Raw genomic sequence first — 15,374 nt, 5'->3', positions numbered from 1 at the left:
ACAACCGTTCTTTAAATACTATCCATACAATATCTAAACTAAATCTGAATGTGAACAATAATGATTAAAGATACAACATCCTCCCCCCCATGAAGACAGTTCATCTCTAGGTCATGTCATTTCATGTCAGCTCTAGGGGGTACAGCAGTTGAACTGGTCTTCTTAATATTGTCCCATCTGATGTGCGTACAGCACAAGATCTCACAAGACCATCTCTTCCTGGAAAGAGTTCCCTGATTATCCCAGTCTTCCAAATCTGGCGCGGTGTCCTGTCCTCTCCAATGAGCACCAGATCACCCTCCTTGAGAAGGGTAGAATGTGAGTTCTTACTGGTATGGGCAGATCTTAGCTCCAGTAAGTACTCCCTTTTCCATCGGGTCCAGAAGTCGTTGAGAAGGCGCTGGCGATATTTCCATCTCCGTGTTAGCTCCTCTCTACTGGAACGGGGTTTGTGACTGGCAGCATGAAAAGGCTTGGGTGGCAAGGAGCAGAGTCTCCTTCCAATCAGAAAGTGAGCTGGGGTGAGGGGCTGAGGCTCTTCAGGTTCATTATAGACAAAGGTGAGTGGCCGTGAGTTTATTGTTGCTTCTGCTTCTGCCAATAGAGATGTCATCTCCTCAAAGCTCAGTGAAGCCCTTCCCATCACTTTCCTCAAACATGTCTTAACTGATCTAACCAGTCTTTCCCAAAACCCCCCCCACCAGGCGGCTCGTTCTGCAATATATTTCCATGTGATTCCCTTTTCAGTGAAATACCTTAAGAGCTCAGGCTCCTTGATGGCCGTCCAGAGTTCTCTGAGGTCTTGATCAGCTCGTTTGAAGGTTCGGGCATTATCTGAATACACAATCTTACAGAGGCCTCGCCTGGATATGAATCTCTTGAACGCCAGGAGGAACGTCTCTGTCGACATGTCGGACACCAGCTCCAGGTGGACTGCACGTGTCACAGCACAGGTGAAAAGTGTTATATATGCCTTTTCCACTTTGTCTTTTTTAGTCTTGACATACAGAGGGCCTGCAAAGTCCACCCCAACAGTCTCAAATGGAGGAGATTCTGTAATCCGATCTCTTGGCAGGGGTGCTGTTGTCTGCTGCATTGCCTTTACTCTGAATCTTTTACAAGTAGTGCAGGCTGTAATTATTGTCTTTGTCATTTGTCTGGCTCGTGGAATCCAATATTTGTCTCTTAGTTGCATTAAAGTATCTCTCATACCTGAATGCATCACTTGGTCATGACAGCGCCTGATCAACATTTCAGAGAGTCTGTGGTCTGAAGGCAGGATGTATGGATGCCGCTCACCGAAACTCATGTCTGAGTGTTGCAGTCTTCCTCCCAGACAGATCAAACCGTGCTCGTCTAGAAACGGCTTCAGGTCTCTAATTCTCGAGCCTCTGTGAATGTCTTTTTCTGCTCTTAATTCACATTTCTCCCTCTGGAAACCTTGATTTTGTGCTTCCAGAATCCAGTATCTTTCAGCTTCAGCCAACTCCTCGGCTGTCAGCTCTCCTTGCTTCCTCTCACTTGAACGTAAGTTGTGTGTGAATCTTTTAATCCATGCTGTGACTCTGAGAACTGTTTTTAACTTGCTGTAGTTTTTCAGCTTTAACAGTGGATCTGTTGATGTTGGTTCCATGCTGTTGAGCTGGACTGTGACATGACTTGGTCTAAGCTCAGTCTTTACCTCCTCTTCATAGAGCCCTTCGTCAGGAAACTCTTGCTGCACTGCTGAACTCAGAAACTGTGGCCCTGACCACCAAAGCTCCTCTTCCTTCAGCCTTGTGACTGACTGGCCCCTTGTAGTGAGATCAGCTGGGTTGAGTTTTCCACTACAGTGGGACCAGGTTTCTGGTGTGGTCAGGGACTGAATTTCCATCACTCTGTTGGCAACAAACTGTTTCCATCTGTGTGGTGAGCTGGAAATCCAGTGAATCACAATCATGGAGTCTGTCCACATTCGGATTTGGTTCGGCTGCATATCCAATGCTTGAAGCAGATTGTTTGCCATTCTTGCAGCAATCAGAGCCCCCATTAGTTCCAGGCGTGGCAGTGTGAGTTTCTTAATGGGTGCAACTCTGGACTTGGACATGACCAGTCTAGTCATGGACTCTCCCTCAGCTGTCTTTCCTTGGAGATATGCTGCTGCACCATATGCCTTTTCACTTGCATCACTGAAAACATGAAGAACTTGATTGTTTTGCAGTGTCTCAGTTCCATACCACCTGGGAATGACAATGTGATGGAGCTGAAGTAGTTCCATACACCACTGCTGCCAGCCTTGTGAAAGATCATCTGGCAGCTTCTCGTCCCAGCTGATGCCTCTTTGCCACATGTCCTGGAAGAGACATTTCACTCTTATCGTGAATGGTGTCAGAAAGCCCATAGGGTCGAATAATTTAGCTGAAGAGCGCAGGACACTCCTCTTTGTGTTCTCCTTGTCCTTAAAAATATCCATAAGGTGCTTCAGGTTAAAAACAAAGTCATCAGTCTCTGGCCTCCACACAAGGCCTAGCACCTTTAACACACAGCCGCTTGTATCAGGATCCATGGCGAAGTCAAAGTCACTTTGCTGCCACTTGGCCTTCAGTTCAGGGGAATTTGTAGTCCACTTACAGAGGTTCATGCTTGCGTCAGACATTATTTTCTTTGCACTTGTTGTCAATGCGTAAGCCTCTTCAACACTGCTTGAGCTGGCAATAAAGTCATCAACATACAGAGAGTCTTTCAGAGTGTTAATGACCTGTGTGTGACTTGTTTGGTGTTTTTCTAGGTGATTTCTGATTGTGGCTGCCAGCAAAAATGGACTTGATGAGACACCAAACACCACACGAGTCATTCTCAGCACACGCAGGTTTGTGTTCTTAGCATCAGGGCAACCAGTGAGCCACAGAAACCTCAACACATCTCTGTCCTTTTCTGCGATTGATATCTGTAGGAACGCCTTTGTGATATCTGCCATGAATGCAATGGGGTGCAACCTGAACCTGACAAGCACGTTGAGTAGGTCTGGGTTCAGATTTGGTCCAGTTAGCAGACAGTCATTAAGAGATGGACAGCCGTTCTCATGTGCAGAAGCATCAAAAACGACCCTCAGCTTGGTTGTTGCTTTGTCCTCCCTTATCACAGCATGGTGAGGTAAGTAGTATTTGACGTTGTTTTCTGTGACCTTGTTGTCTGGGACGTCTTCACATATTCCTTGTTGAAGATAATCATCTATTACATCCTTGTATCTCTTGAACAGTGTTACATCAGCTTTCAGTTTTCTTTTCAGACCTTCAAATCTTTTTTGGGCAACTCTCAGGTTGTCTGGAAGCTCTGTTCTATCTTCATGCCATGGCAACTTAACCTCATATTGCCCTTCTTTGTAGCTGACTGACCCTTTGAAGTGTTCTTGGGCCTCAGTGTCCGCTGCCCGTTCTTCACCCTTACAGGAGATGCCCAGAGACTCTATTTCCCAGAATGCACGCAGCTGGTTTGAAACCTGCATGATCTCTTCAGTGCAGATCTTCATGCATGAAGTCTCACTCATGCTTAACATGGACACTGGGCCTTGTACTGTCCAGCCAAACATTGTCTCTATGGCAACTAAGGGGTCTGACAGTCTTTCAACTCTACCAGAAACCATCTTCCAGTAGACATCAGCACCTATCAATACAGAAAGTTCCAGCTCCTGGTCAGTGCTGCCTGAGACATCTGCTGATGTCAGTCCTCTTCTTTCTAACTGTTGCTGAATTTGCTCTCCTGGAACCTGCATGATGGCAGAACTAACATGTGGTGTTTCAACAGCCTCAATCTCAAGGGTTTTCTCTTTGTCACAGATGTTTTTCAGAATTAATTTCACAACATTTCGTTCCGTTGCTACTGGGGTGTCACTGCCAAAAGTGTGGAGCTTTAAAGTCTCTTTTCTCACAACCGGTAATCCTAATGCCCTTGCCTGCTTCTCCAGGATAAAGCTCCGTTGACTTCCTCCATCCATCACACAACGTACCTTCTTCTTCCCCCTTGTTCCCTCTGCCAATGCTGTTACTGTTTGCAGGAGAACCGTTTTCTGCTTGGCTGTGCTTGTCTTAACTGTGTGTGGGGTCACAGATGAGATGACAGCATCAGTTGTTTCTTGAGCGCTGCTCTGCATTTCACTGGTTTCGCCTTTGTCACACATTGTGGGGTGGTGTCTCCGTCCACACACACTACATGACACTCCCTTGGATTTGCAGAATTTGGCCATGTGTCGCTGTCCTAAGCATATGAAACACCGTCCCATTTTCTTCAATTTTTCTTTTCGCAGGTCAAGTGTGTTGTCTGTACACAGTTCAGATTTATGACTTGTGCTGTCACAGAATATACATCCTGGCGGGAACTGTGAGCTGCTGGTGTAGAGCATGGCAGCTGATGGCAGACTTGGCTTTTTGAACCTTCCGCTTGCTGAATCAGGTTTGTATCTGTGCTGGTTAGGGGACTGTGATTCCTTGTTGTGACTTCCTGCTTTTGTCAGGTGCATGGCACGCTCTCTGCTTTCAATTTCCTGCTGTAGAAAAACAATGAGCTCTAGAACCTTCAGTTCATGGTCTGAACCTATTTCACGTGTGTAAGCAAGAGCAAGGTCATCTGGGATCATCTGCAGTAATATGGGGCACAGCAATCCTCCATATGTGTCTGACACTACTCCCATTGCCTCTAAGCCTCTGATCTGGATTTCACATTCATCATAAAGTCTTCTGAGAGCACCAATGTCTGTGGATCTTTTAACTGGGGTCAAGCTCAACAGTTTAGACATGTGTGCACTCACAATCAGGTCCTTTCTTCCAAATCTCTCCTTGAGCATGTTTATGGCGGCGTCATAATTGCTCTCTGTTGCCTTTAATCCCGCGATGGCTCTGGCTGCTGGACCCACCAAATAGGACTTCAGGTAAGTAAGCTTCTCAGTTTTCCTTAGCTCAATATTATCATGGATAGCTGTCTGAAACTGGTCCCAGAATTCTTGCCACATCGATATATCTCCGTCATATTTGTTTATGTACAACTTGGGCAACTTTACCGATGGTCTGCTGGTCATTCTGCTCGAGGGGGCGCTCACGTCGCTCAGCCGCGGTGACATCTGTTCGCCCGCGGCGGCTCCCTCTCTTTCAATCAGTCTGGTAGCTCGAGCTTTCCAGAGGATTAGGTTGTCCTGGTAATCCACCGTCTTTACGATGTCCGCCTCCAGTTCATCCATCGGTATCTCCTCTTCGATCTCTTTTTCCATCTCCAGGAGATTCGCTTCCTTCACCGATAACATGGACAGCAGCTCTCGTACGCAGTCACAACTCACATCGTCCTTTGATGTCTCCTCTTCGATAACCCGCAGCAATTTTGTCGTTGAGGCTCTTACAACTCCTCGCCTTTGTTTTAGTCTCTGTAGCCGCTCCATATTGTCCCGGTTCCTGCCGTTGGTCAGTTAGTTGCAGCTATCGGCTAACGGTTCCTTTCTTCAGTCGTTAAGTCTCCCGTATCCCGGGTTTCCGCACCAAAATGTGGGAACTTAGCTGCAGCTTCTCGTACAAACGAAGCAGTACTTCTCGGTGTCTTTTTAGGGTTTTTTACTGATCCAAATAAAAGACTATTACAGGACAAATAAAATAACGACAAACAGTCAACTCTAAATATACGTTGTTTTTTCCTCACTCCTATTTCTCGTTCTAAATTCGAACCTTCAGCTGTTCTCAACTGACATACAAACAAAGAAACGCCCCCTTGTAGTCCAAACATGCAACACCAAATACAAGAACTAATCAATCAGGTCTAGAAACAACCGTTCTTTAAATACTATCCATACAATATCTAAACTAAATCTGAATGTGAACAATAATGATTAAAGATACAACATCAATCAAATGTACCTGGGAGCGTGAGAGGGGTCTATTTGTTTTTGTGGTAGGTGTGCCAGAAAGCAAGTCGAAGTATTTCCGCTCAGCTCCCGGGCCGCTCCAGCAAAGTTACATAGCGTAGTTTTTCCAACTCAGACCCCCGAAGGGCAAAGGAGACAGGCCAATCGTAATATTAAAACTCATTCTAGCCGCACAATTTTTTTCAAGCTGTTATTTTAAGGTAGAAATGTTATATTGTATTGCTTTAAATTCAGAATAGAATTTAAGATTCTTCTTCTCACATATAAAGCTCTTAATGACTGAGCTCCATCATATCTTAAAGATCTCATTATAACATATTTTCCTAACAGAGCACTTCGCTCCCAAACTGCAGGTTTACTTGAGGTTCCCAGAGTTTCTAAAAGTAGAATGGGAGGCAGAGCCTTCAGTTATCAGGCCCCTCTCTTGTGGAATAAGCTGCCAGTAAATGTCCGGGAAGCAGACACCCTTTCCACTTTTAAGACCAGGCTTAAAACTTTCCTTTCTGATAAAGCTTATAGTTAGGGATGGCTCAGGTGATCCTGAAACATCCCATAGTTAAGCTGCTATAGGCCTGGTCTGCTGGGGGGCCTCATCTGACACACCTTTCCTCACTTTACACTCTTTTTCCCCTGTTCAATTTCTCAAATGATATTATGTACATGTGACATTATTGTGGTCATTAACCCGTGTTTCCCTGTTCCAACAGATATCCTTTGAATGGTGTTACAGTGGTTTTTTCCCCTCTTTTCTGTCTTCTCAAACCCCAGCTGGTCGAGGCGGATGGCCACCCTTTCTGAGTCTGGTTCTGCCAGAGGTTTCTTCCTGTTAATAGGGAGTCGTTCCTTTCCACAGTCGCCTCAGGCACGCTCAGGACGGGAGATTGGACTGAAGTCAAGTTTCTGTGCAATCTGTTGGTTTCCTTAGCTGGGAAATTGTTTTTGAATTGGCTCTATATGAATGAATTGGATTATTTTGTAAATAATTATGATTACAATGAATTGAATTCCAATTGGCTTGAATTGGACTATCTAAGTGCCTTGAGATGACATTTGTTGTATTTGGCGCTATATAAATAAAAATTAATTGAAATTGAATCAGAAACCATAATGCATTCCTTTTTAGCATTTTATGTATGACTGTTGTGTATTCATATTGTTTAATACATTATGCAAAATATGCCCTACAAATGATTAAAGTAATAAGCTTACATTGCTTACAATTGCTCAAAATGTGTACTTAATGTAGGATTTAGGCATCGGTCAGAGTTTAACTGAACTACATTGAGCCTTTTCATTTTTCCTGCAAATCTAGCTTCTTTATTCAAAATACTATTTCAATAGCCAATTTTCCCAAGGATGTAATTTCATCTTGTTTCACAAATGTGCTGCTGGCATTACTGAATTATTTATCTATTTTTTCTAAATGGTCATACCCTCTGTGATGGACTTCTGGTCCAGTAGGGTGATGAGTTTGCTCCTGGTCTCCTGGTCTCCAGCCTGAGTGAAGGTGTAGAACAGCAGAGAGATGGTGTACAGGTTGTCCATCTCAGCAGCCACTGCTGCCTTCAGACACCTCAGGCAGTTCTGCACCACCGGGTCCTGACGCAAAGCCAAAAAAGCAAGGGGGTGAGACTATGTGCAGGAAGTGGAAAAAACGTCAGAACTCATACAGTAGATCTGTAAACTGTAAAAAAATAGAGAGCAGTTTTGTATGGCAGCCTTTAGAACAAGCTGTACCCATATAGTGACAGTAAAGAAGCATGACTACATTGTTTGAAGGGCAGCAGGTAAGTTTAAAAGAGACCACTCCATATTCCTGAAACTACATATACTCCAAGAAGCTGATGTCTTCAAAATACAATGACTTCTTTAAAACCAAACAAATTAGACAGAAAATATGACTGTTTTTCACATTCCTAGATCTACTTTGGTGACTGTGTAAATCTGTAGGCTCCATTCTCCTAGATTCATCCTGTTGAAAAATAGCAACCGCTATTTAAGAGTGACTTAAGTGATATTCATAATAATCAACATTTGAAATGATAATTAAAAAAAAAAAAAAAGAAGTGGTGTCAGACTCACGGAGGCATCTCCATCAAGCTCCAGCATGGCAGCAGCGATGTACGCCGTAAGGGACACGTCATCACTCACTCCGCCCTGACGGAAGCACAGAGCCAGCGGCACCATGTCACACATACAGGCAACCCCAGACGTCTTTCCAAAATACCACCCAGCAGCTCCAAACCCAACGCTGGTCAGTGTTTGAGAAGACAGAGCCACTCTAAAATGTCTGTCTTATTACTGTAGGAGGCGGTCTAAGAATAAGTGAATACTGAGAGGCAAAGATGTCAAAATGTCACTATTACACATGCAGACATATTTTAAAATCACTGAGAGTGAAGACTGGCTGTGACCTGCATGAAGCAGTTCAAATCAACAGCTCTCAAATATATTTTTTAGGGCTGGGCAACGATTAAAATGTTTAATCTAATTAATCGCATTTTTACGCAAAATCCAAAAATGAATTCAAAAGTAGTGTATAGCTTTTAGCATTTAGTTTTATTTGAAATGTGCTGCCATGTGAATGCATAACAAATGTTATGGCACTTTCAAACAGACTTTTAACATCAGCATCTTTCTGTAGTTTTTATGTAGAAGCCTCGTTCCACTGTCTGTTTCCTTGAATGACTTGCTGCTATCAGTTGTGTGTTTTGCCTTTAAGTGATATTTTAGACTGGAACTACTACGCTGAGAAGACAATTCAACTTGGCAGTTTTTACAGATGACTTTGGTTCTGTCGACTCCGCCGTCTGGAAGAACTTTAAAATGAAAATGGTCGAGTAAAAGTTCCGTACCCTTCTCCATGTTTGATGGATCCGACGATTACTTTCTTTTCCGGTTCCGCAGCAGACTAGCCTAGCAAGCCAGACCCCTACAGCAAAAAGCTGTACAGGGGTCTAGTGAAGCTGGATAGCAGTGTGGGCGGCATAAACGGTTGTCTGTTAAGTTGGCTCTTCACTCAACGCCACGCAATTGGATGGCACAACAACCAATCAGAGCGATGAAGAAGGATTACGTAGTCAGCGCAACGGAAAGTACATGGTGGGCAAAACTCCAAAAACGTCCTTTTTTTCAAGAAAAACTCAAGTGCAGTTATCTGTTCGTCTCGCAAAGAAAACTGTACAGTATATTTAAATCTTCTAGAGTTGCTACCAAAGCCAAATCGAAAGACTGTTCGCTGGCCTCAGCCATTGTTTACCTCTCTCTGGAACTACACACTGAAACGTCACACCTCGACCCCGCTCCTCACGATTTGATTGGCCTGGTTAAGTTTCGATTTTCAGCCTCGCAAAACGACCACAACTGACTAGACTGAGCCCGGGAGCAAATTCAATTTCCGGTCGCTAGGGCCGTCTAGATTTCTAGGCTAGCAGCATACAGCAACAGACTTTTACAATTGTAAAATAAATAGTAAAACAGGGGTGGTCCGTGGCGTAGTGGGTTGAGCAGGCACCCCATGTACAAGAGGCTATAGTCCTCGGTGCAGCTGGTCCCGGTTCGAGTCACGAATCGGACGGCCCTGTGCTGCGTGTCGTTCCCCCTCTCTCTGAACTTTCCTATCCATTAAAAGGCACAAAAGCCCCAAAAAATTATTTGAGAGAAAAAAAATATTAAAAGCCCAATGCCCAATGTGCAATAAAATATTTATTGCCGTTAAATAATTAACGAGTTTACTTGCCCAGCCCTAATTTTTTTCTATGTTAATCACCTCTAGCACTGAGTTAACATTGTATCTTTGTTTTAGACTTATGTAGTCCAGAAAGTTCCATACCTTCATCCCATTGTGGAAGAGCTTTCCAACAGATCCGATGCAGCCATCATCCCTCTGATTTTTGGACAGCCACTTCCTAGCAGCTTCAATGTGCTGCGGATCTACAAAGATGTATGGTCTTGCACCACCAAAGGACTTCATCACAAAAGCAGTCAGCCTGGAAGGTCACACACACAAAATACTAACACACTTTGTGGAAAGCAAACCATGTGCGCCTGTGTTGGGAAGTTCAAAATTAACCCAGTGGCAGGACAATTATGTAACAGCACCATGTCTGCCATCAAATCAGAACATCTGGAGCACCATGTACAACAACGCAATCATTACTGCTCAAGCCATTTTATCTAAACATTACACAATAATGTTCAAAAGTGGATTTCCTCTGGCCATTAGTTTGAGCATATCTCTGCGTTACAATGGTCATTTTTAAACAACTGTCCTGTAGATGCAGTGTCACATTGGCTTTCTGTTGGAGTCATGTTTGGCTCCACCTGATAAATGTACTCCTTTTAATCAGACCAAAGCAAAACAGTCATCACATGCTGTAGTTAGAAAGTGTCTGTGTCTGTCTGTCTGTCTGGAGGGTTCATTAGGGCACATTCCAGAAAAAAAGCCGATCAAAGCAGTGAAACCAAACTGAACATCAAAATGCTTTGCAGGCAGAATGAGGACTCAAATATCACTACGTTTTTTTTTACTGTATTTTGCTTTAAGTAAAAACAACTTCTAATTCTACTTTTAAGTGATTTGGAAAGTTTTAAATAAACTCGACTAGAACTGAAATTATACATTCAAACATTTTTAAACATTTTTAAATCCAGGTTAAAAACATTTCTTTTCTCATGTGTCTATACATAAAATCTGCACGATATCTTTTTACTTATCTAGACTGTTGCTTGTTTTTAAATTAATTTAAATTATTTTATTTGTTTCCCTTTATATTCTTTTATGTATTTTAATGCTTCTTCCACTCCCTGCTGCAATGCTTTTATTTTATGTAAAGCACTTTGAATTGTTTGTACTGTACATGAAATGTGTATATAAATAAATTTGATTTTGATTTGATCAAGTTCTTATCCGTGTAAGCATTTACTTACAATTCTCTTGAAATACACACCCTCCCTCAACTGCAAAACTGCCCAGCCCCCTTTCCAAGCAACAGAGGATCGTTAACACCCCAGACACTGTACTTTAGGATGCTTGCTGCTAACAGACAGGAGGGGGATACACTGAGTGTATGCGTTTGTGCATCATCCTCCTTTTTTTGTTCTCTCTGGTTCCTCTTTAGTTTATACATAAAGTTTATTTATGAGCTAAAAGTGTAATGATTGTGGAGTCGCAGCACCCACTCATTCCCATTACTGACCATGTGTTTCCTGACTCATCGTTCTTCCCAAAGGCGCTGTAGGAGCCGTCATCATGTTTGAAGGTGAGCTCCCTCTGATATCCTACAACACACAGACAGGAAGCAAAGGCAGGATATTAGCCGCATTCAGACAGAGCAGTTCTAAGAACAGTCCTCCTCGAATTCCGTTCTGATAGCTGTCCTTCTCCAGGGGAACTGTTTCAGTCTGCATTCGCACATGAGTCGGGACCTGATAGAGACTGATGCGACACAACGGTCTGCGACAGTGACGTGTTACTGTAGCGCCAAATTCAACAACAAGACAAAACCCGGTAAAAGTAAGGAGAGTAGAAAAAACACCACAAAGAAGCTAACATGGAGAGCGGGGAGGCCACCGTGTTCATGGTCTGCATGACGGTGATATTAATCATGGACGATCGCATCGGCCGTCTAACGGTGGTGTGAGGAGCAGATCTATATAGGGAGTATAGGGAATTACTCACTGAGTCTGGTCCTTTATTTTATTATTTATTTTTTCGTTAGCACAAGTTTCTTGTGTTTACCTTGAATAGGGATGGCTCAGGTGATCCTGAAACATCCCATAGTTAAGCTGCTATAGGCCTAGACTGCTGGGGGGCCTCATCTGACACACCTTTCCTCACTTTACTCTCTTTATGTATATGTGATATTATTGTGGTCATTAACTCGTGTTTCCCTGTTCCAACAGATATCCTTTGAATGGTGTTACAGTGTCGCCGCCGCTGCTGCGCCCCCCCCCCCCTTTCTGTCTTCTCAAACCCCAGCTGGTCGAGGCGGATGGCCACCCTTCCTGAGTCTGGTTCTGCCAGAGGTTTCTTCCTGTTAAAAGGGAGTCGTTTCTCTCCACAGTCGCCTCAGGCACGCTCAGGCCGGGAGATTGGACCGAAAAACAAAAAGTTTTCAGTGCAATCTGTTGGTTTTCTTAGCTAGGAAATTGTTTTTGAATTGGCTCTATATGAACGAATTGGATTATTTTATGAATTATGATTATTATTAATTAACTGAATTCCAATTGGCTTGAATTGGACTTACTATCTAAGTGCCTTGAGATGACATTTGTTGTATTTGGCGCTATATAAATAAAAATGAATTGAATTGAATTAACATGGAGGCTGGAAGAGCTCACAGAGAGAGTCAGGATGGAGCGCAGGCCATACTTCTTGGTTTCATTAAGGAAGAAAGGAGAGCTCCGCAGACAAAGGAGACCACGTGTAAGTTTAACTTATTAAACACGTGCCGTTTGTGTCCGTGTCGTATGAGGAAACATTTCAGCCGTGACAGCATGACATGGGGCGTAGCTACCGACCACAACACACCTCTGGTCAGATGTGTTCCTATAGAACCCAGAAAAGACCCAGCTGAGGAGAAGGAGCTGTAATGAGCCGCTTTCGGACTGTAGGAACCTTTGGCAGTTCTAATAACCTTTTAATCCGCGGGGCCGTTTTCTCCCGTGTTCGGACATACAGCAACTTGGGGCTTTCTCCCTTAGTTCCTATAACTATTTAGCGCCTTCTCCGAGGTCGGGTCTTTTCATGGTTCTATAGAACGATCTGAGGGAGGTGTGTGGTGGTCGGTAGCTACGCCCCATGTAATTCTATCACGGCTGAAATGTCTCCTCATATGACACAAACACAACCAGCGGGTGTTTAATAAGTTAAACTTACACTGGTCTCATTTGTCTGCAGCGCTCTGCTCTCCTTTCTTCCTTCATGAAATAAAAAAGTATCTCCTGACTCTCTCTGTGAGCTTTTCCAGCCTCGATATTAGACGCCTGATGTGATTGTCCATGATTAATATCACCATCATGCAGACCATGAACACGGTGGCCTCCCCGCTCTCCATATTAGCTTCTTGGTGGTGTTTTTTCTACTCTCCTTACTTTTACCGTTTTGTTTTGTGTTTGAATGTAGCGCTAAACGGCTAACGGCTAATACGTCACTGAAGCAGACGGCTGCGCGCGGCGCATCAGTCCCTATCAGGTCCCGACTCATGTGCGAATGCAGACTGAAACAGTTCCGCTGGGGAAGGATAGTTATCAGAACGAAATTCGAGGAGGGTAGTTCTGATAACTACTTTCTTAGAACTGTCTGTCCGAAAGCGGCTATGGTTATAGGAACTGAGGGAGATGGTCCTGAGTTCCTGTATGTGCGAATGCGGGAGAAAACGGCCCCGCGGATTAAAAGGTTATAGGAACTGCCAAAGGTTCCTACAGTGTGAATGCGGCTAATGTATTTAGAATTCAATCTTTTACTTCAAAAAGAACATTGTATTTTAGTGCTGGAGGACGTGTCACTATTGGTTTTAGAATTAAACTGGTTGTACAATACTGCCCTACAAAGCAAAAAGTGCAGAACTGAGAAAAAGGACTTGAAAGTTATCCTGTCGTCCAGCCTAAACTGTTGTAGGTAGATTAATGGACATGTGGAAGTTTTGCAACTTTATTTTAGCTTATTCTTAGTTTATATTAATCCTCATATTTGATTTTATCTTTTACCATTATTTTGCAGTTACTGTGTTCTTGCTTTGTATTACTTACCAAAAATGTGGCACCATACCAAGGAAAAAGGCAGTAACTGTAGATTCATCAAAAACTATTTTGTCAAAACTTGGGCTCTTGGTGTGTTAGATACACTGTATTTGGACTAATTGGAACCATTTGTTTTCCTTAACATGGATATACCAAACCCAAAATAATAATTTTAGGTCAAAATTTTCCACCTGGAAGTTGGTGCTGAAATTGCTGCTTAAAGTGTCTTGCTAAGCTGTATCAAGGCCCAAATGGGGACAATTTATTTTTAATAGGACCACATTATTTGTAAGTATTAGATTAATGTGTATCTGGGTGTGTTTCTGTATCTGCTATACCTTCAACAAATCACATTAACATTAAAGCACTGCAAAACAATTTCACTTTGTAGCAATATATAGGCAAGTTAGGCTAACGCCAGTTCAACAGAGCAAAACAAAAGCATTTTGCCTTAGTTTTTTTAAGGCTTTTCAAACTCTTTTGATGATAACTAAGATGAACAAGTTGATGATTTTATGTGGTATAGTATATCTGTTTCAGTAGGCAAAGTAGTGAATGAAATTAATAAATGGGACACATATTTCAAATTAGTAAATATTTAATAATAATTTGAGACAACTGCAGATGGAAATTAGCTCCTGAGCTCAATCTGGCATATTTACAACAAATTCTTTTTGAATTTGAATGCTTACCGCTCTCCAGGAAGCGTCTTGCTTTCTCCAGAATTTTCGGGGTCAGCTGACCAGTGCTGTTCAGATAGTTGAGGATGAAGATGTTGGGAGCAAACAGCACCATGTTTTGCTCCCCGCAGCCATATGGCATGGCCAGGAGCTTGTCCAGGTTCTGCATGGCTCGGCCCATCAGGTCACCTACAGAAGTAGAATTGGAATAACAAACACTAAAAGATTCCACTCTGCACACATTTTTCACTTGACAGGTTGGAAGTCTGAATAAAAAGAGTAAAATAAATTAATTCAAAAGTCTCAGTATAGTATAACTAACCCAGTACAGAGACAGATGCTCTTTCTGATCCAGCCACAAATATTTCAGGCAGCAGAAGAGAGATTTTCTTTTCCACAGGTCCCTCTGTCAGGAATGAAATAGAAAGAAGTAAGTTAGACTTCTCTGGTCCAAGTCCATTAAATAAAACTTAAGACATGTTAGTGATGTTTTTTTTTTGCCAAATCAAATTTGTATTTTGTCTGTCAATTGGCCTGAATGTTGGTTTGTGCACGCTCACCTGCAGGACACAGCATAGCGTTGTGACTGACCATCTGTGGTGTTCCTTCAGGCTTTTGGAGAGACAAAGGGCAAAGATGATTTCAAGATGGAAGCAAATGGTAACTAAATCAGTCATCAATGTATAACAATGTAACAGCACTTTGAACACTTGTCCATTACTTTAAACCAGAGGTCTTCAACAGGGGGTCCGCGACCCCCAGGGGGTCCGCGGAGGTACTGCAGGGGGGTCGCGAAATCTTTGGTTGATTAGACGAAAAAAAAAAAAAAAAAAAAAAAAATTTAATTTTTTTTTTTTAATTTTTTTTTTTTTTTTTTTTTTTTCCAAACAGTTTTTTCTCACACATTGTGTGCAAACATGTGCCATCCACAGATGGTTTGAGGATTCATTGTCCCATCTACATGCAAACACTCTGGAGTCTAAGGCCTTGTCCACACGTAGCCGGGTATTTTTAAAACCGAATGTTTCCCCCCCTCCGTTTATAAAAAAAATCTGTATCCACATTACCTC

The 15,374-nt window shown here is 42.8% G+C and overlaps 1 protein-coding gene across 2 annotated transcripts in view; it reads right to left on the bottom strand.

Moving 5' to 3' along the window:
- Window positions 1-15,374, bottom strand: part of LOC142388636 (alpha-2-macroglobulin) — a 53,492-nt gene that overhangs the window by 5,338 nt on the left and 32,780 nt on the right. For both annotated transcript variants that reach the window (XM_075474135.1, XM_075474136.1), the window contains exons 22-28: window positions 14,865-14,916; window positions 14,627-14,710; window positions 14,317-14,493; window positions 11,080-11,161; window positions 9,714-9,870; window positions 7,964-8,038; window positions 7,315-7,480 (exon numbers count right to left, since the gene is read on the bottom strand). In XM_075474135.1, coding sequence (XP_075330250.1) covers window positions 7,315-7,480; window positions 7,964-8,038; window positions 9,714-9,870; window positions 11,080-11,161; window positions 14,317-14,493; window positions 14,627-14,710; window positions 14,865-14,916 — 793 coding nt within the window. The remainder of the gene's footprint in view (window positions 1-7,314; window positions 7,481-7,963; window positions 8,039-9,713; window positions 9,871-11,079; window positions 11,162-14,316; window positions 14,494-14,626; window positions 14,711-14,864; window positions 14,917-15,374) is intronic.

The sequence above is a fragment of the Odontesthes bonariensis genome, chromosome 9 (genome assembly GCF_027942865.1).
Source record: "Odontesthes bonariensis isolate fOdoBon6 chromosome 9, fOdoBon6.hap1, whole genome shotgun sequence".
Lineage (NCBI taxonomy): Eukaryota > Metazoa > Chordata > Actinopteri > Atheriniformes > Atherinopsidae > Odontesthes > Odontesthes bonariensis.
This window is presented reverse-complemented; position numbering and strand designations above follow the sequence as displayed.